At 39.6% G+C, this 27,822-nt stretch overlaps 1 protein-coding gene across 2 annotated transcripts in view; it reads left to right on the plus strand.

Annotated features, from left to right (window-relative positions):
- Nucleotides 1-27,496, plus strand: part of TMC3 (transmembrane channel like 3) — an 87,724-nt gene extending 60,228 nt beyond the window's left edge. For both annotated transcript variants that reach the window (XM_072148354.1, XM_072148353.1), the window contains 19 exons: nt 1,005-1,086; nt 1,312-1,418; nt 3,640-3,738; nt 4,404-4,546; nt 6,068-6,215; nt 6,936-6,979; nt 9,253-9,400; nt 10,312-10,421; nt 10,519-10,594; nt 14,601-14,834; nt 15,633-15,761; nt 16,944-17,011; nt 18,074-18,202; nt 19,625-19,735; nt 22,326-22,451; nt 22,865-22,943; nt 23,030-23,072; nt 25,463-25,733; nt 26,226-27,496. In XM_072148354.1, the coding sequence (XP_072004455.1) occupies nt 1,005-1,086; nt 1,312-1,418; nt 3,640-3,738; nt 4,404-4,546; nt 6,068-6,215; nt 6,936-6,979; nt 9,253-9,400; nt 10,312-10,421; nt 10,519-10,594; nt 14,601-14,834; nt 15,633-15,761; nt 16,944-17,011; nt 18,074-18,202; nt 19,625-19,735; nt 22,326-22,451; nt 22,865-22,943; nt 23,030-23,072; nt 25,463-25,733; nt 26,226-27,072 (2,994 nt within the window). In that variant the 3' untranslated portion in view covers nt 27,073-27,496. The remainder of the gene's footprint in view (nt 1-1,004; nt 1,087-1,311; nt 1,419-3,639; nt 3,739-4,403; nt 4,547-6,067; nt 6,216-6,935; nt 6,980-9,252; nt 9,401-10,311; nt 10,422-10,518; nt 10,595-14,600; nt 14,835-15,632; nt 15,762-16,943; nt 17,012-18,073; nt 18,203-19,624; nt 19,736-22,325; nt 22,452-22,864; nt 22,944-23,029; nt 23,073-25,462; nt 25,734-26,225) is intronic.
- The last annotated feature ends 326 nt before the right edge of the window (nt 27,497-27,822 follow it).

Genomic DNA, 27,822 nt, shown 5'->3' on the forward strand with positions numbered 1-27,822 from the left:
AGGATACCAGTAAAGAAAATCAATGTATGTGTGAACATGTTCAGAGCATTTATTGCCAGCTTCCCCTTAAGGGGTTTTACAGAATAAGAAAAACATGTCTGATTTCCTCAACACATGTGAACAGGTTGTCCTATCGCAATACCAACAGCCTATGGACAGTAGTAGTATTGTTTCTTGTAGAAAGCAGCCATGTTGCTCTAATCCTGTACAACCCCTTTAAATCTAAAAAATGATAATGACACATAAAACAAGGTTTATTGCGTGAACTAGGTATACTGGTTCATGCTGCACTACTTTACAAAGAGGTCTTGGAATTACAATAAGAGGTTAATTAGTACAATTACAGCTAATTGAGTATTGATCATCTGAAGTTACGCCATTTGGGCGCATTGCAAGCCAATTCATCAAGCTCCTTAAAAGAACACATAGACCATTTTTCTTATCTTGTACTTTTATTAAATAGGCTTGGATACAGCTGGATGTAGGCTCAGAGGTTCATTTGTTAAAAAGCCCAAGGTCTGTAGTCTGTAATTCAGATGAGTGTGTTATATTAATGACTGGGATAGGTAATTGTCCACTGTGCTGACAATGATGAAAAATAATTTCATTGCAAATTATCCCAAAGAGGCTACAGGTCATGGTCTTATTTCTCCATTTGTGTGAAGATCTGTATAGCGGTTTCAAAAGAGTCAAGTACATTAAAGAATTGGTGCAAATAATAAAGACTATTTGTACACACATGTATAAGTTATTGTTTGATATTATACATCATCTCTATAGTCTGGACATTTTTTTCACTAGTTGAATAAAAAATGAACATGTATGTTTTATTCAGCCCATCACATTGGCTCCAATAGTGACAAAATCCTTCTGTTTCTAAAGCTATATACCGTAATATTTCCCTAAGAGATTTTGGGGCATCCATAGACATACCATTCCTTGCCAGTGATCACGATGATTACTTTTGGAAAATTAAAATACATTTTTATTATTCTTTGCTGCAGCTTTGGAAAAAGTTAAGTCGTCTGTCTTACAACTTTGTTGTCCTTTTTATACCATGGGAAATGAGAATAAAGAAGATTGAGAGTAAGTACGTTGAAATGTAACATTACTTTTTGTTACACAAATTTTAGTTCCATTTTCTAAAAAAATTTGACACAAATGCAAAGCCCTTAAGAAATGGCCACAATGGAGACACTAAGTCACCCCAATACCACACCATGCAGCTGATAGTCTTCATGAATGTTTCATTACAATTCCATCTGGGATTAAAATCTATTGCATCTATAACACTTTATTTTGCTATTTCAGGTCACTTTGGCTCGGGTGTTGCCTCATATTTTATCTTTTTACGATGGTTATTTGGAATCAATATCGTTCTTACAATTATGACTGGAGCCTTTGTGGTACTACCAGAGGTATGACTTGCAATGAGCAGAATTGCTGTTTCTGTACTGTATAATAATAGCCAGAGTCAGGTCACAACAAAGAGGGCAAACATAGTACAAAATCACAAGATAGAGTGGTATGAACAAGAACCAAGGGTCAGGATACCAGGAAAACAATGATCAAAGCCACAAGCAAAGTATGGAGCTAACAGAACACAACCCTAGGAACTCTTGGATCTGGACAACACATCTGCTATTGCTACCCTATTTGCTATCCTGCCAACAGATAGATAATGAGTATAAATTAGAGAATTGCTTATTTTGGCTTAGGCAAAAGTTTTTATACATAAGGATCCGATATGGAGCCCATGTATGTTGATGAGAAAGAAGTGAAGGTACATCACATAGCTAATCACGTCCAGTTTTCTATAATTCTGGGTTTATTTTGTTTATATTCTATGTCAAGGAGAGGGAGCGGGTCACTGTGTTCTAGCAAATATATATGTTTGGAGACATGCGTGCAAAGGAAACTACAATCTATCTGGTGTTTTACATGTGGGTCTTTATACCCTTTAAAATAAGAAAAGTTCTGATCCAGCTCTTTAGACAAAAAAAATAGTAGTCTTTATTCAGCATTTAGTGTGGGATCCAAAGCAAATCACAGGTAACCTGCTCGAAGTCAATGTGTTTCATGCACTACATGTGCTCTTCTTCATGACCACAGGAATACAAGGGGTGATCTGGTGTTTTGGATTGCTTGATACCCCTTAGCCTGGTACAGTGTGGGCCTAATTTCTGGCAATGTTGAGAAACCAACAATAGACCTCTATATACCTGTGTGTATACTATGACTCTGTGTATGCAGCTTTTTGATAATAGTGTTATATAGTATGTGTTTTCACCGATATTGAAACAAAGTGCTTTACTTTATGAGGCAATGTCAACACGAGTTTAGTGCTGGTTAGACACATCAGTTAACTGATGATATACAGCCATTTCCCTGATATAAATCTCAAGCAAATTTATTACATTCTATCTACACCACAGTGTGTAACCTCCATAAAAATCCTGGGATATTTATCATCAGTGAGCAGTATAGCACCTTACAAGAAGATAGATGTGGTCCTGTGCAGTCTTTTGTGGACTGATCACTTTGGCTGAACTGTGTCCTTGTGCTGTTCCTTTCTACTTAGGTAAAGTCATCTGAGAAGAATGTTCTTATTTTTATATTGGAGTAGAAGGTATTGAAGGACATCAGAATCTAGACTGTCTAGATTAAAGGGGTTGGCCGCTTTACCTCTTGCTTTTTGTGATGTGTATGTAAGTGTGGGGGGCAAGATATTCTGTAATTTACCAATATACATCTATTAAAAGTTCTGCATCGCTTTATTGATATGTGAAGCCTCCTGTCTTTTAGCTCATTAGCCAGACATTAGTGACTATAAAATGGCCACAGACATAGGGTAACGTGTTCTCTGTCTGTCCAGGAACAATTAACCTGCCAGGACTTTGATCTTATATTCATGAATACTATCATAAGGTCTTGGCAGGGTGACTGTTCATAGACAGATATGGGGAGATTTATCACAAGTCTCTTAGAGCAGAACTGTTCTAGTTGCCCTAGCAACAAATCAGAGTTCAGCTTTCATTTTCCCACAGCTGTTTATAAAATTAAAGCTGAGCTCTGATTGGTTTCCATGGGCAACTAGAGCAGTTTTACCAATTTATCAGTTTAGAAAATTGACGATAAATTTCCCCCAAGAGAGATTACATGATCTTCTAGTGGCCAACTCATTTAAGGTTAAATACCTCTGAGATGTTCTAGGGGTCAGAAGTTGCAAAAAAAGCCAAGTGGCAATTCTTACTTTATCTGTAACTTCCAAGGATTGGTGAATATGTGAATAAGAGTTTTGCAGACAACCTAGCTCACTCTGCTACACTGTTTTCATATTGCCACATCCCTATGAAAGAGTAGGGCATGGCCACATATCTCCACAAATCCCACAGTGCATTCCCATTTTGGCTATGTTTGACAAACATGGAAATGTCCCTAAATTTACACTGTCTGAGGACCGATTCATTGGACCAACATTGTAGACAAAGTGTTGTTTATCATCCGTAAAAAGGGACTTGCAATACTTTGCTGTTGCTGTAAATTTGGAAGCACTCTATATCTAAAACACTAGCATGTACTGTACAATTGTCACACATACTTATCACTATTTGTTCCATATTTCTTTCTCATTTACAGATCCTAGCTGGAGCTCCTTTTGGAAGCACTGTCAACAAGAAAATCCCTGATAAGGAATTTCCTTCAGCACAAGACTTGAATACCATCTGGTCACTGGGAGTAAGGCTCTAATATATCTTTAAAGCCATTCATTACTGAAGAAGACATATAACTCCTATACACACACTGGACACTCCATAAGTTTGCTGCCTTGCAAGTGTCACGTGCATAATTAAGTATATTTTAGGATTATACAGGGCAGATATCTATTATCTGGAAATATCCATCCGAACAGGTACTTCAGACAATAAAATCTTCAAAAATATAATACAGAATATTTTATATAGGAATAGAGGCGAAAGTATATTTGCATGTACACAGATCTCTAAGCATGTCTATGACAGAATAAGTCAGGGGGGTCTATATTACAAACTGACAAGCTGTAAGTATATTTTATCTGTGTTTTTCAGTATGATCTCATCTTATATATTTATATATAGAGAGAGACAGAGAGAGATATATATGTGTGTGTGTCACCTATCCACAGGACAGATGGTAAATTTGGGACCTCTGTGGGCCCCACCTCTGTAACCCCCCCTGTTCACTAGGGCTTGAGTCCCCATTTCTCCTCACAATACTGCTACAAATACGAAAATTTAGCTAACTGTACTCTCCATTCATTGCCTTTGGGACTGACCGATAGAGCGCTTAAAAAGTACAACCTTCGAAATAGTTTGAAGACAGTATAAAAAAATCTCTGTTAAAGTCCTTTTTTCTTTTCATAGGGTTATCTCCAATACTCAGTATTATTCTATGGCTACTATGGACGGGAAAGAAAAATAGGACGAGCTGGGTACCGTTTGCCACTGGCATATTTTCTTGTTGGAATGGCAGTGTTTGCCTACAGTTTCATCACACTGCTAAGAAAGTAAATTTATATATTATATACATTATTCTAGTGTGATAATGTGTATGTTTCGTGGATATCTTGTCCAGATAGAAGCTACATTAGCGCAATATTGCATTGATGGGTTGGAAAAAGAAGCGCTAGAGCCTCCACTAAAATTATATGGGGCAGATTAACTTACCCGGTCCATTCGCAGCGTGTTCTGTGTGGAGGATTCGGGTCTTCCGGCGATTCACTAAGGTAGTTCCCCCGATGTTCACTAGGTGTCGCTGCTGCGCTGAAGTTCGTCGGAGTGCACTGAAGTTCACAATCCAATCCTGGGTGCAGGTAAGCGTGTGTCAAGCGACCCTTTTTTTTTAAAAATGCGGCGGTTTTTCCGAATCTGTCGGGTTTTTGTACGGCCACACACCCGATTTCCGTCGCGTGCATGCCGGCGCCGATGCGCCACAATCCGATCACGTTCGCCAAAAACCCGGGGCAATTCAGGGAAAATCTGCGCAAAACGGAAAAATTCGGGTAACCCACCGTAAAAATGCGATTCGGGCCCTTAGTAATTGACCCCCTATGTGTCAATGTGCATTTTAAGCTATTTCATGTCCAAGCACTTTATCATTCTATCTTTAGCCATGTGATGCAAAAGCATCTCTTCTTACAATATCTGTTTAGTACATGCTTAAGAGGGTATTCCAGAGTTAAGCATATTTCATATTCAAATGGGTCATTAAAATATAAGCTAATGTGTAATTAGTTATTTAAAATGTTGCTTTCCTTAGCAGAAAAATGTTGTGGTCATACACTATGATGGAGAATTAAAATGCCACTGGCCCTCTAATCAGTCCTGTGACTTTGTCACTGTCACAAGTCCACATCACATGTCTTGCTCCGGCCTGGGCAGGTCATGTGAACATCACTATTTTGGCTGTAGTCAGTTGGTTGCAATGCATCCAGTATGGCCAGAGTTGTGGTGAAACTTTTCTATGGTAACAGAGCAGGACAGTCTGCTGTCATCATCCCTGGGAGCAGAGCATAAGAGGAAAGAGATTTTACTGAGAACTGAGGGATCATGGGAGTTGTAGTTGTAGATGGCAGCCATATTGGAGGTAACTCCGCCTTCTTTAGAAAGACCATAACATTTTGAGAATCATAAAAGCAAACAATTTAAGCTCTATTTTGTGATTAGTGACATTGAGATTTGTTTTATTCCTTCATTGATAGCATTGTGGGTTTTCAATATCAGAAGTTCATATTTCCCTAATACCCCTTTAAATTTTCAATTACCTCATCTTAGAAATTAATGAGTATACTGACTAATGAATGACATTGTCCAAGTTTGGAACTGCTGTTCCGTCGTCAAACAGGGACCCTGGCACTGTACTCAATGTGTAGGAAATTAACTGCATACAGTCCGGTTTTCACTAAAAATGTCTGAAGTATAAACTCCTATAACCAGACCAATCAAGTACACCCTCTATACAGTGCTGCTACAAGTTCTGATCTTGACTCTCTAAATAACTGCATACTGTAAAATGGTCTCATTCTCAGAATGGCAAAGAATTCAAGACTGAGCTTGGCGAGCGCATCAGATGAAAACTACACGTTCTGCTGGAGAATCTTCTGTGCATGGGATTATCTCATTGGGAATCCAGAGGCTGCAGAGAGCAAAACTGCTGCCATAGTCAACAGCATTAGGGTGAGTGCTTCATCTCCAATTTCAACAAAGTCATGAGTCAGTGCTGTTTTCCAGCACTATAATTTTTCTCTAATTAAGATCTATTGTAAAATCTCAAATATAACCATAGAAATTAATCTAATGCATTTGTATTTGAAAAGTAACAATACCTTTGATGCTATTTTTTAATTGCAAAAATCAATAGAGCAGGCAGTAATTCTAAATTTTGCAATATACTTCATTTACATATACTTTGCACTAGTTTTGCACTAAGCAAAAATAAGCAATTCTCTAATTTACTCTAATTAGTTGTCTGCAGGCGTTTACCTGCTAGCAGAGGTTTTACCTTCCTCCCCCCAGGCTGCTCTCCTTCTGTCATGCCTCCTGGTATGCATGGGAATCCCTACTGGACGGAGGAAGGAAAGGTCTCTCTCTCTTTAGTAAAAGCTAAGCAACACAGGGACTGTATCACCTGATAGTGGTCTGAATTGTGAGCAATTCATAATATGCCGGCCCCTATAAGCTGCGATGTAGTTGACAGACTAATTAACAAGTCTTTGGTACCTGTAGTTATATTAAGATTTTATGAAATGTGTAATGTACAAAAGACACGAACACAAAAGCAGATTTTCATCTAGGAGACAGATGTAGTGATACTGCTGGTATTATTATATTACTTACAGATGAAATATTTTGAGCGACCAAGCCATTTATTTGCTTTTTATTATTACTTTCACAAAGGAAGCAATATTAGAGGAGCAGGAAAAGCGAAAAAGCAAGAATTTGTAAGTATAATTCCAAGTCTCTTCTTAAGCACTTTCATTGTGAGCAAGTTTATGTGGGCCCATTAGGTGTCACTTCCCTATTTGAGGAAACCTGCATTATAAATCATACAGATTTTGCCCAGCAGCCTTAATTTACACCACTGATTGTGGGACACTTGGGGCACATTTACTTACCCATTGTACCATAAAATTAACATATTATGTTTATTGTATGGATCACTATGATTACGGTGATACCTCATTTATATAGATTTTTATATATTTTTACAATTTTACTGAAGAAAACCTATTATAGAGAAAATCTAATTTATTTTCGTATCACCATCTTTTCGGAGATATATATTCAGCTGACACCCACAGCTTCTGGCACCGGCGCCCCTCGGACGAAAAAAAAAAAACCCTACCTGCAGTTTTGTCTTGTGCACCCATAGACTTCTATTGCCTTCTGTGATCCGCATTAGTGAAAATAAACTGACAGTTTAAAATTTTTAGAAAATAAAAGCCAATGTGAAAACACCTATGGAAAACAATGGAGCACATTTACTTACCCGTCCACGGAGTTCCCCGAAAGTGCATTGTCCAACGATAATACACTGTGCCACGATTCGCTAGGATCGTGTACCCGATATCCTGCATGTGTTGCTTCACCTTCTTCTTCCTGGTCCATGTAAGTGCAATGTCTTGCGACACAATTTGAAAGTTAAATCCTCTGCTCAGTCCGAATCAGTCGGATCGTCTCACGACACGCCCCCTCAGTTTGTGACGCATGGAAGCCAGCGCAGCTGCGGCTAAAAAGTGGTCGCGTGTGACACAATCCCAGCACAGACACCTGTTAAATAACTGTCCAAGCCGTGCAATCCCTGAAAACGTCGAACAGTCCGACGAAAGTGCTATCAGCGACCCTTAGTAAATGGGCCCAATGTCTCAGTAAGGCATCCGTGAAAATCACAGAACTGCTGATGTGAAAAACATTGCTAATGTGTAAGAGCCCTAAAACTGTGCTAGTTGCTCATGGGAATCAATCAAAACTCAGATTTCATTTTCCCATAGATGTTTATAAAATGAAAGCTAAGAACTCATTGGTTGCCATGAACAACTAAAACAGTTTTACTCTCAGACACTTCTCATAAATGAGGCCCAATATTTACCTAGAAAATACATTACCACATTCTGCATAAATACAGAAACCGTCATCAGAGGGAATAATCACAATAATCAACAATTTACAATAATCAACACAAATTTCTGGTCTTTACTTTAAAGAAAATCTACCATTTTATTTGATGCATTATGAAGCAAACATACCTGGAGAATGCAGTAGCTGCACTGATGCAGGACCATATCTTGTTTAATCCCGGAGCTGAGTGGTTGCATCAAATCAAATGTTGGGTTTCCTTTAACATTTGGTCTCACTCTGTCCAAATAGATGAGTCAGGAAAAAAGTAACTTTTCAAGACAGTATTGGTTGGTTGGGAATTTTGAAGGGTTTTGCTTACATATCATGATGTCATATTGAAATAGTTTATTGATGAATAAGAGTTTAGGTATTTTAGTTGAGCGACTTCCACAATTAGACTAAACTGCAACCAGGCCATGTAACTACCCTGTTTCCCCGAAAATAAGGCATTATTATATTTTTATATTCATTTTTGCTCCTAAAGAGGCACTAGGTCTTATTTTCAGGGGATGTCTTATTTTTCCATGAACAAGAATTTACATTTATCATTGAACAAAAAATCTACTTCTCCAACATCCTCTTATGATCCTCCAAACTCTGAATTTCATGCTGTATTTCTTGTGACTCCATTCCTATTAGAATCATTGGAAACCAATCTTTCATGTTAGTAAAAGTACTTTCCATAAATGTCCCTTCTTATCCTGGTAGCTGCTGGTATCACATTTGCAGCACAACAGCCGGTGATTCCATGAATTCTTCCCCATGTCACAATCTTCGGTGGCATCTAAAACATTTACTAATACTAATGTACGGCGTGGGGGGAGCTGCTGCAATGACTGCTGCTAGGTCTTATTTTCAGGGGAGGCCTTATATTTTTAAGCCGGAGCAAAATTGTACTAGGTCTTACTTTTGGGGGATGTCTTATTTTAAGGGAAAAAGGTAATGAAAGGCAGTTGCAATAGATCACAACTCTCGTTCGGCTACTGATCAACAAACCTAAGGATAATTGATCAATTGGAGAACCTTAACTCGAAAGTAACTTGTAACAGTTTTGCATCTTTGACAATATGTAACAGACCACATCTTCTCCTTTCAGAGCAGTTACAATAAGTCTAAGAATTCTTGCCAACATCTTAGTTCTGCTCTCACTGGCTGGCAGTATCTACATTATCTACTTTGTTGTAGACAGATCACAAAAACTGGAACGAACGAAAATAGAGCTTTCACTTTGGGAGAAAAATGAGGTAAATTTATTTCCTCTGTAGGAATATTATGGTTTTTAGCTAGGGTCTACATCTACATCAAAGTGCAGTCTTTGTCTAATCCCCTTTTTTAAATTTGGTTTTGGCTCAAAACGAACTGACGGATTTTTAAAAGTATTTATCCAAATAAGGCTTTTTTAAAATTTGTTGTTTCACATTAATAGAAAATGGATTGTCTGTTGGGTTAGAAAAGAACCGTAATATTGTATGTCATGTAACTTATTTATTCATGGCTCATAAAGTCTTTGATGCTTCCTTTTACATTTTCATTTAGAGGGGTTGTCTGAAGGTTGAAAAATATGGATGCTTTCTTCCAAAAATAGGGCCACACTTGACAAATATTTGAGCAGGCATTGCAACTAATCTCCTTTAATCTATATGCAGTAGCGACACAAACCATGGACAGGAATGGTGGTGTTTCTGGAAGAAAGCAGCCATGTTTTTCAACCTCTGGACAACCCCTATAAAGGTATAGGCTATGTTTATCAATGATTATCTCTAAAAATCTACGACTAACTCTTTATGAAAATGAAGTTAGCTCCAAGGTTAAAGCTTTTAAACTACCACAGTGACCCAACACTAACATGTCGCTAGCACTGTGCGCCACCATTATGGGGAGGGTCATCACTTCCAATGATGTCATCAAAAGGCGACCTATTTATAAATAACATATCATCTGTGTGCAAAATTCTAAATAAACAGATATAAAACTCTTTAATCTAGACTTTATCCTGCTGTGATAACTTTCTGTATTGTGATATCTTATCTCGTAAGATAACAAAAGCTACTGATCCATGGTAATCATTAATGAGTCAGGTTAAGCTTTGCTTCATCTGTATATATGATGAGCATGATATTAATGTGTGGATTATGTATTCTCTATCTCTTTATAGGTGAGTGTTGTGGTTTCACTCATAACCATGATTGCTCCTTCCGCATTTGAGCTTGTAGCTGCTCTGGAAATGTATCATCCAAGAACAACACTACGATTCCAGCTGGCGAGGTAAGAATATAGAGCTTTTCCATGGGTAATTCTGGTAGTGACGTAATGGAAGCATGTAAGCAATACTGTACCTTCACACTATCTCTTCTGCTTTCAGGGTGCTGGTTTTGTACCTAGGGAACCTGTACAGCTTAATAATTGCACTACTGGACAAAGTTAACAGCATGAGTGAAGTAAGTGAGGGTTGTGCAAATGTTACATTACATGGTCACACACATTACCAATAATACATTTTAAAATATATGCTTGACTTGGGACAAAAGTTTAAACTATATTTTGTATCCCCTAACGCAGCACATAAATAGTAAAATAAATTATCATAATGTGACTTCGTGGATAAAAGGGATTACTATGGCCATTATTTTGTATTTTGCAAGAGCTTTTTCAACTTTATTAACCCCTTAAGGACGCAGGGTTTTTCGGCTCATTTCTCGCTCTCCAACTTCAAAAATCCATAACTTTTTCATTTTTCCGTGTACAGACCTGTGTGAGGGCTTATTTTGTGCGTAACAAATTTTACTTTCCCGTAATGTTATTTATTTTAACATGCCGTGTACTGCGAAGCTGAAAAAAAATTCCAAATGTGGAAAAATTGAAAAAAAAACGCACGTCACGTTCTTGTGGGCTCAGTTTTTACGACTTTCACTCTTCGCTCCAAATAACATGCCTACTTTATTCTTTGGTTCGGTGCAATCGCGGTGATACCAAATTTATATAGGTTTTATTGTGTTTTAATACATTTTCAAAAATTAAACGAATGTGTACAAAAAAGAAAATTTGCCATCTTCTGATGCTAATAACCCGCCCGTAACCGTTTTTATATTTTGATAGATCGGGCATTTTGGGACGCGGCGATAGCTAATATGTTTGTGATTTTTACTGTTTATTATGTTTTATATCCGTTATAGGGAAAGGGGGGTGATTTGAACTTTTAATATTTTATTAATTTTTTTTATTTTTTAAACTTTTTTTTTTCTTTTTTTTTTCACTATCTTTTAGACCATCTAGGGTACATTAACCCTAGATAGTCAGATCGCTCCTACCATATACTGCAATACTTCTGTATTGCAATATATGGCATTTTTGCAGCACATTCATTACAATGAGCCACTGGCTCATTGTAACGAATCTGCAGCTGCCAGATAGCCTCGTGTCAAAAAAAGACACGAGGCTACCATGGCAACCAATCGCTGCCCCCCGATGACGTTCGGGGGCGTGGCGATCGAAAAAAAGATTGCGGCGCCCGCGTGCCGCCGTCTTTTAAATGCCGCCGGCGACTTTGCCGGCCGCAACGGGGGGGGTTAATAGCCGCGATCGGTGCTAGCACCGACCGCGGTTATTAGCGGTGGGGGTTTTATGCATTATGCAAAAACCCCCACCTTTGTATGAAGAGGACTCAGCCCGTGAGCCCTCTTCATACATCCCTTATACCTCTGCGCCGTAGAGCTACGGCGCAGAGCGTTAAGGGGTTAAATTTTTATTTAATACTTTTTCCTTTTTTATACTTGTGTTTTTTTCTTTTTTATAGGTTTGTATTTTTGTTGCCAAATAGACCCATAAAATATTCCTGGGGGACACCTACACTTTTTTGCCATCACAAAAACCATGGTTTCATAACAGTGACTGTATCTTTCATAGGAGTCACTCTACAAGTGAAAATATGTGAAGTGAAAAACAACCTCCTACTGTAACATTAGTCACTAGCAGAACTGATGCAGGTCTGATACATGTACACGGGGTGTTTGAATTGTTTAAAAACACTGGGTGCTGGTTACCGATCTCATGGGTGTCCATTATGTGATTGGGCTGTGATTGGGCTGTGGCCGCCCCTGTGCGCTTTGATTTGTTTCTATATCCAGGTCCTATATGAGGAAAAAATACTGTATACTCACCTCCGGCTTCTTCTTCCCAGCCCAACGGCTCTGTCTTCTACTCTTCTGGCCGACGCACATACACTATGACACTGCATGGTCATGGCCGTGTGACGTCATAGTGTTGCATTCCGCAAGGGCAGGAAGAAGAGGAGACAGAGTCATGGGGCCGGAAAGAATTTTTTTTTTTCAAGAGGGCTTAATTTGGACATTTCTGTAAAAGGAGGGGCCCTGCTGTGGACATTTCATTTATGGGGGGCCCTGCTGTGGACATTTCATTTATGGGGAGCCCTGCAGTGGGCCTTTCATTTATGAGGGGGGCCCTGCTGTGGACATTTTATTTATGGGAGGGCCTGCAGTGGATATTACATTTATGGGGGACCCAGCTGTGGTCATTTCATTAAAGGGCGGCTCTGCTGTGGCCATTTCATTAAAGAGAGGCTCTGCTGTGGTTATTTTATCAATGGGGCCTCTGCTGTGGCCATATCATTAAAGGGAGTTCTGCTGTGGACATTTCTGTAAAGGGGGACTCTGCTGGAGGACATTTCTGTAAAGGGGGCTCTGCTGTGGACATTTCTCTAATGGCGAGCTCTGCTGTGGACATTTCTGTAAAGGGGAGCTCTGCTGTGGACATATCTGTAAAGGGGAGCTCTGCTGTGGACATTTCTTTAAAGGGGAACTTTGCTGTGGACATTTCTTTAAAGGGGAGCTCTGCTGTGGACATGTGTCTTGTCTGGTCTCAAGGGATGTTTCCATGGAGGATTTAGCCTGATATAGGTCATCAACTCTGCCTGATAGCGTTGAGATCTCAGAGTGAAGTTTAGCAAATTCCTGCTTACAATTGGCCGTAAGCCTTGGTGGGCACAGAGGCAAATAGGGTGTGCAAATTGGATAAGGTGGGCATCCTCTCATCTGTCGGGGCCAGCTGTGCTGTAGTGGGTTCATACAGATGGGCCAGAGGAGGAGTAATTACTCCTTGGGGTGGAATAGGGGCAGGCCCTGTGCGAATAGGTGTGGACGAATAGTCCTTTCATTCTGATGGGTTCGGGTAATGGCGGCAGGTAAACTGGAGCATCTTTAACCAGCCACTCGTGGGGGAGTGCTGGATGGGCTGTGGCGGCCATCTTGACTCCTCACGGTGAGGGGAGCGATGTCCATGTTGCCAGGTGTCGCTGGAAAAAAATGGCCGATTCCCTTTCTGGTCACAGTGGGGCGTTGTCTTAGTCCTGTCATTGAATGTGTGTAGCAGGGAGGAAGTTAAAGGGTATCCGACCCCATACTCACAGGAAGGCCTGTTCTGCTACATGGCAGCTCAAGGTCAGCAGTACATTAGCTGTGGCTTCATGCCAGGCACCGGTTGGGGCCCTGCAGGCGCTCCGGTAGAATTCGGTGGGGTCGCCATCAGCCAGGGAGGGTGCAGCTCAGAAGAGGTGGTGAACTGGTTGGACGTGGTGAACCCCATATTTGCAGCCACGGCGCGAGCTGCTGATTCCGGCAGTGTGACGTTTGGGGTGGGTGCAGAGCAGCCGGTGTCAGTGGCTGTTGCGCCTGCTCCTCCTTCTGATGGGGTCAGAAGGTAAACTGGAGCATCTTTAACCAGCCGATCGTGGTGGAGTGCTGGATGGGCTGTGGCGGCCATCTTGACTCCTGATGGTGAGGGGAGCGATGTCCATGTTGCCAAGTGTCGCTGGAAAAAAATAGCCGATTCCCTTTCTGGTCACAGTGGGGAGTTGAGTGGTCTTAGTTAGCCCTTTTCTGGTGGCTTTCCCCATGCCCGGGTGTCTGTTGGCACTAGATGATCGGGGGTGCACAGCGGAGCTCAGGGTCCATGCGTCACTCTTTCATGGCTGGACATGACACCCTGCTGTGAACAATTCTGTAAAGGGGAGCTCTTGCTGTGGACATTTCTGTAAAGGTGGGCTCTGTTGTGGACATTTCTGTAAAGGGTGGCTCTGCTGTGGACATTTCTGTAAATGGGGGTCTCTGCTGTGGACATTTCTGTAAAGGGGGGCTCTGCTGTGGACATTTCATTAAAGGGTGGCCTGTACAGGCTACAGTGATGTCATCAGGTGGAGTAGATTAGGCCTCGGGACACAGGGTTGGCCCTATTTGTGTGAACAACCCAGGGCCCATGGGACACTTAATCTGCCACTGCCATAGAGGTAAGGTGTTTTGAGAAGATTTGCATCTGTTCATGCATTGATGACCACTCCATGTTTTGGCTCAAAATAACTGAAGAAACTGTGTTTGTTCTTTTTTCTACTATTGCATCTTAAACTTTAATGTATATCTGGATCCTTTATTTCAGAATAGCACAAATGACACATTCATAGACGCTGCCCCACTCTATGGTACAACAGCAGTCTCTGTGTTTTCTACAGCAACACCTTCAGTAGCAGCAGATACAAATGCTACAATTTTCATAGAATTTGAACAGAACATGACAAAGCCTTTAGCACTTATCGATAACCAGACAACACCGGTGGTAATACCCACCATCCGACCACAGAAGAATGAATGTTGGGAAACATATGTAGGCCAGGTGAGTCACCACGACACCAGGGCATCATTATCCAGCTGCTTTTGGCATCATTATGGGACACACCACTACATACAGATAATAAAGAGGGCTCTGACTATACAGATATAGGCTGCATGCGCACGACCGTATGGTCTTTTCTTTTCTGTATATACGGCTGTATTCTGGCTGTAAATACGTAATGTATTGTTACAGTATGGTAACATATTGCACTGTACCCGTACTGTATCTGTATAAAATACGGTGGACTGGCAAATGATGGATGGCTGACTATTGGCTGACTGACAGAATGCACCTCCCACTGGTTCTGGATACTGAACGTAGATAAACAGCAGCATACAGTGCACAGCCGTATGCAGCAAGTGTTTAGCCCATATTTTATACATTCCCATTGACCTCTATGGGCTGTACGGAACGGAAATACGGTGGAAAATAGGACATGCTCTATATTTTTATATGGATCGCTTATGGTATGGTGGACAATACGGGCATGTGCATGGATGGCCAAATTGCCCATTAGAATGCATGGGGCCGTATATACAGCCATTTTTATACGGTTGTGTGCATGGGGCCATAGTAGTGAAGACTTTTACTTGGGATAAAGTGTATTCAATTTTATTGAAGTTAAGAATTCATGTGAAAACAATAGTGTATAATTTATGGACTGACTTTCAATTACTTTTAGAGTTGAATGCCACCCAGCTAGCACCGAATTTTGCAAATATGTTTTTTATGTTTAAGAATTCGTCAAACTATAGTTACATAGTTTTGATCTTAATTATAGTAAATTCTTGTTTTCAGGAGATGCTGAAGCTGTCCATTATTGATATGATTTTCACAGTGGCCAGTATCCTTCTTATTGACTTCTTTCGTGGCCTGTTTGTACGGTATTTGAGTGACTGCTGCTGTTGGGACCTTGAAAGAAAATTTGTGAGTATAAGATGAAATACATAGTTAAAAATATTTTTAAAATCATTTCAACACAGGAACTAAATATTGAGATATCTTCGGAAGTACCAGCTGGTGAACATTGTCCAAGTAGATAAAACCTTACAAAGGCATAGAGGCCTTGCTGAGCCCACAGACTTGGTGGTTTACAATTGGTTATCTGCACTGGAATTACTGGTGGCTAACCCTAAGCAATATACAGATATAGTGCATACTTGATGGGTTTTATACAGCTCTGCAAAAAAACACTTAAAATCCACAGCAGGTCAATTACTGTCGTGAATTTGAGAGGCAGAATATACTGTAATCTTTACAATGTGAAGGTTTAGCTGACCCACCCCGCTGCATCAAAAACTTGCTGTTTTCTACCACAGTTACAATCACTGTGCCTAAGGCCTCAGTAACCGAAACATGCATTGGGGGTCATTTACTAAGGGCCCGATTTGCGGTTTCCCAACGTGTGACCCGAATATTTCCAATTTGCGACGATTTTCCCTGAATTGCCCCGGGAATTTGGCGCATGCGATCGGTTTGTGGCGCATTGGCGCTGGCATGCACGCAACGGAAATCGGGGGCGTGGCCGAACTATAACCCGACGGATTCGGAAAAACCGCCGCATTTAAAAAAAAAATTGGTCGCACGGGCCATACTCACATGCACCATGATGAAGACGATGAACTCCGGGTCACCTCAGCGGACTTCGGCGCATCAGCGACACCTGGTGGATATCGGGCGCAGGACCTTCATGAATCGCCGGAAGACCCGAACGCTCGTCGGAGAAGCCTCCGCTGGAATGCGAATGGACCGGGTAAGTAAATCTGCCCCATTGTGTCAGTACTTCCCTGAGAAAATAAGGTTTAATTCAGATGGACATATATTTTCCATAATTATTTAATACATGTAAAGATGATGCTTAGGGATCATTACTCCATGTTCTCACTGTTGAGTATGGATAGCTATTAGGTTAAATTATGTTTGGATGTTTATCAAGAGAATGAGATATAATTTGATTTGCCTGTTTTGTGGTTTAGATTTAACCCTGTCTGCAGTGTTTGACATGTGCTTGTGTATAGGGTCCATGCAAAATGTTGCTACCCAACAAAATATCTATAACAGATAATGAATATTACATAATTTACTATTTGTGTGTTAATATGCATTCAGCCAGAATATGGGGAGTTCAAAATTGCTGAAAATGTTCTGCATCTGGTCTACAACCAAGGAATGATTTGGTAAGTATAGTAAAGTAATGAGAAATATTCTCAATATTCTTAAGATGTGTGTGCTTTGCTCTTCAGATATGATCTAGTACTTTGCATGACATATCAACCTTACACATTCTTAATACAGAAATAATAGTCTGCATCTGCTTTTGCTATTATTGACTGATGTGGAACGAAAGGTAATGAAAGGTCCATTGTAGTTTAACGAGAAAGGTATGTAAAGCACATTTTAAGACCCAGTTTTTCTAGATACTTTCAAGAAGTATTGGATGTATTAAAGTCGGTTTTTCACAGTCATAGAATGTGCTATCTCTGGTAGTCCCATAGACGATAAATGATGGGGCAATCTTATACTCCATACGTTGAGGGAACCAGGTTATTGGGATAAGTGGGGGTTTCTGTAGTTGATTCCCCATCAATCATATTTTTTAATTTAAATTGTAATAATAAAAAAAATTAAATGAGTCACAAAACAAAAAAATAAAGACGAGTTCTGTAAAGAAAATAATTTTATGCACTCTAACAATGTGGCTTATTATGGCCCTGTGTGTTGAAATGCTAAGTAGGGTGAGCTGTCAACATTTTATTCTCTATTATGTATATATAATGGTGTATGTAAGTGCAGGTCTTGTGACACAATTTTAAAGTTAAATCCCGCGCTCAGTCCGAATCCATCGGATTGTCTGCTGGCCCACCCCCGCGTGCGACACAATCCCCTTCTAAATACCTGTCCCAGTCATGCAATCCCCAAAAACGATCCGCGGACCCTTAGTAAATAAGCCCCTTAATAAGTTGATGCCCTGAAAAGCATTCAGTTTATATTTAGCTAAGAATGATGCAAGGTCTCAAACGTAGCAAATCTACTTCCAAATCTACATTAATCATATGGACTTAAATATAAGATTTGCACAGAAATTCAAACATGCATGTTTTAATTATTATTATATATTTATTATTTTTTATTTATTAATTACCGGTATAATATATTTATTGTTATTATTTATTGTGCATGTTTTATTAATGTACAGTATATATCTGTTATTTTAAATTACAATTGTTATCATTTTCTAGGATGGGAGCATTCTTTTCTCCGTGCCTGCCAGCATTCAATGTCTTCAAATTGATAGGACTGATGTATCTAAGGAGCTGGGCCGTGCTGACCTGTAATGTTCCACACCAGCAGGTTTTCCGAGCTTCAAGGTCAGTAGTAAGTCGCTCACGGGAAGAAGAAGACCAATTTCTCAGTTCACCACTATATTATAAAGATAAATGTGGTTTGTAGCTACCAAAGGTTATGCTACAGATGTCTTGCTCTAATCCACCAGCTAAAGTCACATTATAACAAGTTCTAGCGCTCAACTTGAAAGTTTTACATTACATTAAAGGACACCTGTCATCAGGTCTGTGTCACTAGTCCTGTCACTACTACCTGTTGGAGCAGCTCACAAGGATCCATCCCAGCCTTTATCTAGTTATTTCATACATTATTCATTGTAAAATCATATTTTCTTTATTATGTAAATGAGGCTGTTACCTCTCCCCCTGCTCATGTCTGTGTGTAATGTATAGTAAAGCATGGCTAGTGGGTGTGCTGCATCTGCTGACATGCTGCATCCTCCTAATATACAGGTGAGAGACACAGACATCAGCTACACATGAATATGACATGTTCTGCTGTAACATGGCTGCCTGGAGCTGCTGTATCTCTCCTAAACACACACACATGCACACACAGGCTGCAGGGGGTGTGGCCACCAGCACCAGGAAGCACATCATTATACAGCCTCACACCACTATACAGGCTGTCAGTCATGTACTGGGGGTGTGGCTGTACCTCCCACTCATGAATAGAGTGGACAGCTTGAATATGCTAATGCTTCATTGGACATTTCACAGGTCATTTGCATACAGCTTTAGGACCTCATTGCTTAGGTTTACAGGCATGTAGAGGGACAATGAAGGGAATGCTCTCTAATGGCAGCTTATGAAAATATATTTAGTTTAGGGGGGTTATTTTGCATGACAGGTTCTCTTTAAACTTGCTTAAGTTAATATGGAACTTGAAAATACACATTTTAGTCATAGCTCTGGCAGAATTATAGTGTCCACAACGCTATTAACCATACAGACATTTTATTCAAACCTTCAAACGTAACAACAAACATTTAACTGCTCTGCTCCCTAACCTCCATCACCCTTCCATGTAGATTGTGAGCCCACACGGGCACGGACCTCCTCCGACTTGTTACAGATTGCTGTAGATTTGTATTTATCTTTATGTAATGTATGTGAGCCCCTTATTGACTGCACAGTTCCATAGCATTAATGGTGCTCAAAATAAAAAAAATAATAATAATTCAGACATCTTTACAAAAGAGCATATAATAAATATATACCTGAAACTTGTGTAGAAAAAAATTCTGTAGTATTAATGTAAGGATCTACTCTTTATATAAATCAGTATTATAGATTTTCTTTTAAGCTTTTAAAGGTCACATTAGGGCCACAGACTATAATTACACTAAGTGGTACATTATCCAACGTAATGAAATGATTCCTAGCTTCTATAGGATGACGTAGTTATTACTCACATACAGAACATTATCCCATTGTTTCTTTTAGGTCTAACAACTTCTACTTGGCTATGCTCTTGTTCATGCTTTTTCTGTGTATGCTTCCAACAGTGTTCGCTATAGTAAGGTATAAGCCATCCATAAACTGTGGACCCTTTAGGTAAGTTATCTGTGAAGTTATTTAAAGTAAATAAGAAGCTAAATATATCCTTATTTCATCTATTACTTTTTATGCTGAATGAATTCTGGGCATTTGCATCTAGTAAACTGATGTTTTATTATGAACCTTTATGATTGTTGGGGGTCCTACCTCTGGGACCTCTAGCAATATGTTAGAAAGTGATTGTTCCTTTGTTTTTCCCTACCTGTTGGCACTCATAGCCATTAGCCACCCATTTAAGTAGCTTGGAGACTGGCAGCTCTGCTGTGGATGGATTAAGCACGAAGCCACCATTTGTGCGGTACCAAAAGTCAAATGTGAATGATTATAAAGTGATACCATATCCTTCTTTGATAATATGACTTTAAAATATCCAATAAAATAACAAAATATAACATTTGTTATTGCAAAAGAGCAAAAAATTGTTCAAATCCCCCATTAATTAATCACTAACTATTCAATAAAGTTTTCATAGAAAATTACCAGTGTTATCAGTGCAAAGTGCTTCCTCGCCACCCTTTTATGGCTCATATCATTCCCGTCCTTAACATCTTCCCCTTATTTTATTTCATCTGCTATATTCTCTAAAAACTCTGCCTTTACCAGCCTGCTAGGAAGATGAACAGATTACATAGTAGCTTTCTGCAAATGTATATAACATATCCATAGACCATATTGACAGATTGAGGCATGTTTTTTGCATCCATCAGCATAGTAAGCTACGTCGTTCATCGTGCTTCCTCCTGCTGTGTGCCGTATATTCCATATTAGCCTATGGGGTACAGATGTAAAGTGTTGCATCCCTCCCTGGTATACACTAAGCTTACACTTTGGGAGGTCCCCTGTAATGTAGCTGTCCAAATAAGGACAATTACCGTATATTCCGGCGTATAAGACGACCTGGTGTATAAGACAACCCCCCTACTTTCCTGTTAAAATATAGAGTTTAAGATTTATTCACCGTATAAGACTACCCCTTTTCCAACGCATACAAAACACCGGTAAAAATTTTTAAAAAACTGATTTAAATTTAACATGGTCCTTTTTTAATTTAAATTCTTATGACATGCAGGTATATAGCAGGAAAACTGTCGCTCATAAACATAAGGCATACAACAACAACATTACCATCGTCCATTTTACTGTAAATGTTACCATACTGTACCTTAAATTTTTATTTTATTAAATATTCCATGCCATGTACTCAGAAGCGGGAAAAAAATTCCAAATGCAATGAAAATGGTGAAAAAACGCATTTTTTCTTGTGGGCTTGGATATTACGTCTTTCACTGAGCGCCCCAAATGACATGTCTACTTTATTCTTTGGGTCGGTACGATTAAGGGGATACCAAATTTGTATAGGTTTTATAATGTTTTCATACATTTACAAAAATGAAAACCTCCTGTAAAAAAATAATTTTTTTGATTTTGCCAACTTCTGGCGCTAATAACTTTTTTATACTTTGGTGTACGGAGTTGTGGGTGGTGTCATTTTTTGCAAATTTTGATAATATTTTCAATGATATCATTTTTAGGACTGTACGACCTTTTGATCACTTTTTATAGATTTTTTTATATTTTTCAAAATGGCAAAAAAAAGTGCCATTTTCGACTTTGGGAGCTATTTTCCGTTACGGGGTTAAACGCATTGAAAAACCATTATTATATTTTTATAGATCGGGCATTTTTGGACGCGTCGATACCTGATGTGTTTATGATTTTTACTGTTTATTTATATTTATGTCAGTTCTAGGGAAAGGGGGGTGATTTGAAATTTTAGTTTTTTTTATTATAATTTTTTTTTTTTTTACTTTTCTTTATTTATACTATTTTTCAGACTCCCTAGGGTACTTTAACCCTTGGTTGTCTGATCGATCCTACCATATACTGCCATACTACAGTATGGCAGTATATGGGGATTTTCCTCCTCATTCATTACAATGTGCTATCAGCACATTGTAATGAAGGGGTTAAAACGAAATAGCCTCGGGTCTTCGGAAGACCCAAGGCTACCATGGAGACGCTATCTTTTTGAGGCTGCCGGCAGCTTTGCTGGCAGCCATCGCTGTGAAAACACCCGCGATCGGTGCTAGCAAAGACTTACTGGCTATGGAGAGGGCTCAGCCCGTGAACCCTCTCCATGCAGCGTGACCCGCCCGCCACCGTGAATACACGGCGGGCGGTCAATTACTGGCGTATAAGACGACCCCAGACCAGACAGAAGATTTTTCAGTCTTCAAAAGTCATCTTATACGCCGGAATATACGGTACATCACTGGGGAAATACCCTGAATATCAACATCCTCCTACTGCTTTCAAGGAGGAGGAGGATGCTTCCCACTGTATGAGGATCCTGGTCCTCCATTGAAAGGATACGTTAGTAATCCACCTAGTAATCTCACATTGGAGGGTTACAGCCCTCTGGTCTTGGAGGCCACATTGACCCAGTAATATTCTCACACCCAAAAGTTTGAGTTGTCAGATTTCCAATAGAAATATGTAAAAATGCACTCATGCTATATATTGCTTTCTTTTGCATTGGACATGTTTGTTGTATATATAAAGTTGTCAAACCATTATCTCATAACAGTGGGCAGGAGAAGATCTATGACATAATTTCAGAAACCATTGAAACTGATTTTCCAGCTTGGTTCAACAAGGTCATGAGCTATGTCAGTAGCCCTGTAGTGGTGCTTCCAGCTCTGCTTCTTCTCTTGTAAGTGACAATGGACCATCATCCTAATAATAGTACACCTTATGCAGTATTGACCACATACATAGCTAAAGATGCAAGGCAAAGCTGTCAAATGTGTCACTGCATGACTAAGCAAATTGTATGCACTAAAAACCGTAAATAATATGCTGTCAATACGTGAGCTTTAAGAACTTGTGGTGGGAGTATGGACCTAAGTGTGGTGCTCTTTCTAGAAGAAAGCAGCTATGATACAACCCCTTTAAAGAAGGGTATTTGTTCAACCATGTGGATGTAGTTTTCATCCTGCACTGGTATAATCTCTATGCCTGGAAAATCCTGTTATTACTAGTTCTCCCATTCCTACAAGATTTCTTACCCTTTTTGGAATATTCATTGGTTCTAATTGTATTATTGTGCATTTTTCTCTTTTGTAGCATGTTGATTTATTACCTTCAAAGCATTGCAAGGTCATTAAAATTCACCAATAATCAGCTAAGAGCACAAATCCAGAGTGTAAGTAGAGGCCTGCGGGCAGTCATTATTCTCAGCCAAAACTAGACATACATCTTGTTTAAGGTTTTTTTCTGTTTTTTTTCTAGGAAAGAACTGAGGACAAGAAGAAAGTAATAAAAATGGCTGTAGGTGGGTGCAAGTAAATAATAATACTGCTCACTTATGTAGCTCCTGTTTTCTGTCAAGAAACCCTGTGTGCACTGACATACTGTATTATCAAAAACAGACATACAAATTCAGACAGTGGATTCTGGAGTGGATTTAGAGTTTTGAATTTCATTATATAAATATGTTTCCACATTTGAAAAATAGGTAATTGTGAGGCAGATTAGCCTGTTTTGATTGTTTTTTTTTTTAATTGGTGTGTTGATTTTGGCAAAGTCATCACTTATTTAACCCCTTAAGGACCTGTTTGCAGGTTAAGGCTCGCAACTTTTTTTTTAAATTTGACCAGTGTCTCTTCCTGTGGTAATAACTTTTGAACACTGTTACTTATCAAAGCGATTCTGAGATAGTTTTTTCCCCACATGTTGTACTTCATTTTAGTGGTAAATTTTGGCTGATAAGTTTTGCGTTTATTTACAAAAAAGAAAAAAATGATGAATTTTTAGAAAAATTTGCCATTTTCGAAATTCAAAATCACCGCGTTTTCAGGCAGATAGATTTACCACCTAAATAACTTGCAGAATAACATTTCCCATTTGTCTACTTTACATTTTCATAATTTTTGAAATGTCTGGATAATTTATTTTGACGTCACGCGGCCTACAAATCGAATAGCGATTTTCTGTATTTTTGGAATTGACTATTTTGGGGATAAATACTGTTTGAAATCAAATTTTACATATTTAGCAACAAAACCCCCTATATAACCAACCCATTTTCAAATCTGCACCCCTCAAGCTATCAGAAACAGCATTTACAAAGATTGTTAACCCCTTGAGATCTTCATAGTAATTGAATCAAAATGGCGGTGAAATTTAGAATGGTCAAATTTTGTCGGTTATACGTTCATTTAGCCCTAAAATTTACACATTTCCAAAAGATAAAAAGAGAAAACTCACCATAAAATTTGTTCTACAATTTCTCCTGAGTGCAGCGACCCCCCACATGTGGACATTACTTGTGTTATGGGGGCACAGCGAGGCGCAGAAGGGAAGGAGCACCCTGCAGCTACCAGGATTTTAGTTTTCTTGTTGCCCCCTTTTGAAGGCTATAAAATTTTCGCTTTTCCGTTATTTGGGCCATGTGATGGCATTTTTTTTGCGGGACGAGATGCTTTTTCCAGTGTTACCATTTTGGGGTTGGTATCACCTATTGTTGAAAATTTTGGAACTTTTTTTGAGGTCATGAGTAGAAAAGCATCAATTCTGTACTGGATTTTTTACTTTTTTTTTTTTCGTGTTCACCGTATAGCCTAATAATCCTGTTATCTTTATTCTATGGGTCAATACGATTACGGGGATACCAGACATGAATATTTTTTCTTATGTTTTACTAAATTTGCCAAATAAAACCCTAATGTGGGGAAAAATCTATCATTTTTGCATCGCTGTCTTCCAAGTGGCATAACATTGTTACGTTTTTGGCTACAGAGCTGGTTGATGGCTTGTTTTTTGCGGGACATGTTGTTCTTTGCAACAATATCATTCTGGAGTACATATGTTTTGTTGATCACTTTTTATTGCATTTTTAGTGGGATATAATAGGTAAAAATCATAATTTTTGGTGGGTTTTTGACGTTTTTTTTTACGGCGTTCATCATATGGGTTCAATAGTTATTTAGTTTTATTCTATGGATTGTTACGGACGCGGTGATACTATATATGTGGGGTTTGTGTTATGATTTAGACTTTTTTGAGTGTTATATGTCTCTTTATATGTTTTGGGGCTTATGGGCATTTTTAGTGATTTATAAAGTAATTTTTTATTGAAAAACATTATTTTGTACATTTTTTACATGATCCACCATGGGATATGAACAAGCAATCATCTGATTGCTTGTTCTTGATAATACTCTGCAATACTAATGTATTGCAGGGTATTATCAGTGCCAGCCTATCACAGACGCCATCTTAAAGGTAAACCCTCCAGGCTTCTCTGGGTTCCCGATCGGACCCCAGAGGAGCCAAAACAGCGATCGCCCCCCCGAAAACGGTGCGGGGGGGCCGATTGTGGGGTAAAGACCCCCAGAAGGCATGTTAAATGCCGCGGTCGCGTTGACCGCGGCATTTAACGGGTTAAACACCCGCGATCGGAGCCCACTCCGACCGCGGGTGTTAGCCGGGGATGTCAGCGGTAAATTACCGCTGAAATCCCGCGGCTAACGATGCCAGTTCGGCTGCTATGCAGCGCTGAACCGGCATCGGCTCTGCGCAGTAGCTGTACTGCGCTGAGCGCTAATCGCGGGACTCAGCGCAGTACAGCTACGGCGCAGAGCGCTAAGGGGTTAAGATATCAATGTATGTTTATGTGGATTTCTTGGATTGTCCTTACATTACTCTGTTTTATGTACTCAGCCCGGTTTCAGAACAAAGACGGACTCGATAAAAAACGAGAACAAGACGGTGACTTAATCAGCCAAGAGTCATCTGTTCACTCTTCAACTCCAAGAAAGAATGGCAGTGTGGTGAACTTCGAATCCCCAGGAAGCAAACACAGTCGAATACAGACCATCACCCAATCTGCTCAACCTGCCCCACGTGTGGCTGTTCCCCAAATCCCAAACGTAAACCTGAGCCCTTCTTCATCCAGGGTGAAACAGCAGCGAGCAGAGAGCACTTCAACCAGGTACGTTTACACTACAATTGAATCCTACATTGTGAGAAAATAGGTAAATAATCTTTTTTGTGGCCTAACATATAAGGGGACATGACCAAAGACTACATCTGTTGATTTCCCCATAACATAACATACCTTGAAAACTTCAACTAGCCACTTAGATTTATGGGCAATTAAACTGGTATTATGATTAGATAGGTGATATTCATTGCTGGTGATCAATTCCAGATTGATAGCCGATAAGATTTCTACCAGTTGACAAAACCCAATTTGACTTTGAATGAAGAAACATGATTAATTTCCGGCTGCCATTCCATTCAAACTCCCTATAGTTGCTTTTAGATTTGGGGGGAGAAGTTACATAGAATAACTGATACATAGATCCACCCACTAATCAGCTATCCAGTAGATAGGTGATCACTGCTTCTCACTGAAATAACTCTTTCATACATCTGGAGAGACTCTGACTATACTCACACACTAATGCTGTTCTTTTCACAGGCCTCCGAGTGTAAAACTTGGAAGTTCAAATGATGCCTGCAGAACTAAGAGCTACAATCCCATAGTGGCTAAGAAGCACAGTGAAGATGCACAATCAGAACCTTTATTTAGAAAAGGAATCAGACATATAACACCTGAGCATCATGGATCCAGTGCCCCGAGTGTTGTATCTCACCGTCCACACACAAGGTATTTTATTGTAAATGAACATGAGTCTCGAAAGAAACTTTTGCGTTCAACATCTAGGCTTCCAAGACACTTCCGAATGGATGAGTCTGGAGATATAGTGGAGCTATACCCAAGAAATTTCAGGAGGTATCTTGTTCAGACTCCAAGAAGATCCTATTCACCACACCTCAGCGAGGAAGAGGAGGATGAACTTCAGAGAGATTTAATTCGAAGATCCAACCGGCCCCGTTCATTATCAGATCTCCGTCATCCTCCTCGCTTTTACATTGGTGATCGTGCAGACAATCAGATTTTATCAGGAAGGGATTTAGCTCGATTGCAATATAAATCTTGGGAAGGAGGATTTACGGTGGATACAGATAAGCTACCACATCATCGCAAAAAATTTAATACAAGGAACTATGATGTTGATGAACACTTTGTGGAGCGTCATAAAAAGGTAAAGTCAAAGCACAAAACTGAACATTTCCATACTGAGTCAGACTCGAATGCTTCTAGCAGTGACCAGCAAAACAGCAGCACTGACCAATATATCCAGGTCATCCATAATAAGGAGAAATACATCAAATCTAGTGGAAAGGTAACAAAAAAGAAGTCCAAAGCAAGTGGTGACTTAAATCCCTCTGCATTTAATGAACTTATTTGTTCAAATGTCTAGAATACTCTTCTTGCCATATACAGTACATCTGTCTTCCTGTGCGGTAAATGGCTTTCTTTTCACAAACAAGATTCATTGGAGAAATCTGCATATGGTGGATTATATAAAAATCTATATAAAAATGCATACAGCTGACTATAAATATAGGGATCTGTGGATAGTTTTGCATTGCAAATACTAAAATGCAGTACAAACAAATAAACCTTTTGTGTGTGTTATATTGAAAAGACTATGGGGGGATTTATCACAGCCTTCTACGCCAGTTGGAAGGAAAAGGGGTGGTGCCGAGCCATACAGGTCCCGCGCCTGTGCACTGCCAATAGCTTTTAACTGTTCAGACCTGGTCTAGAAGTGCCCTAGCAGCGCAGCACAGCCACCCGCCGGAATTTATCAGGAAGCCGCAGTCTCTTGATAGACCCGTTAAGTGCCAGTGGGTGGGAGCACCATTATACACTGGTGCACTTAGCACTAGCGTATGATAAATGTGTCCCTATATGTTTTGTTTTTTTTTATAAATATTGCTAACATAAGATATTTAAGGTGTAAATACTTATGCTTTTGAGTAGACAACTTGTCATTGGAACTGCAACTTCCAGTTCAATTCCAACAAAAGGCAAGTGTCTCAACTACATCTCTACAGGACAACACTACATGGGCCTGGCTGCCTCCATACAAGCTAACCCCTATCACTTTCTAGATGAATACACTGTGGGTTGGCTTAGTTATCATACAGAGGGAACCTCTGGCCTA

Source organism: Engystomops pustulosus, chromosome 4, assembly GCF_040894005.1.
Source record: "Engystomops pustulosus chromosome 4, aEngPut4.maternal, whole genome shotgun sequence".
Lineage (NCBI taxonomy): Eukaryota > Metazoa > Chordata > Amphibia > Anura > Leptodactylidae > Engystomops > Engystomops pustulosus.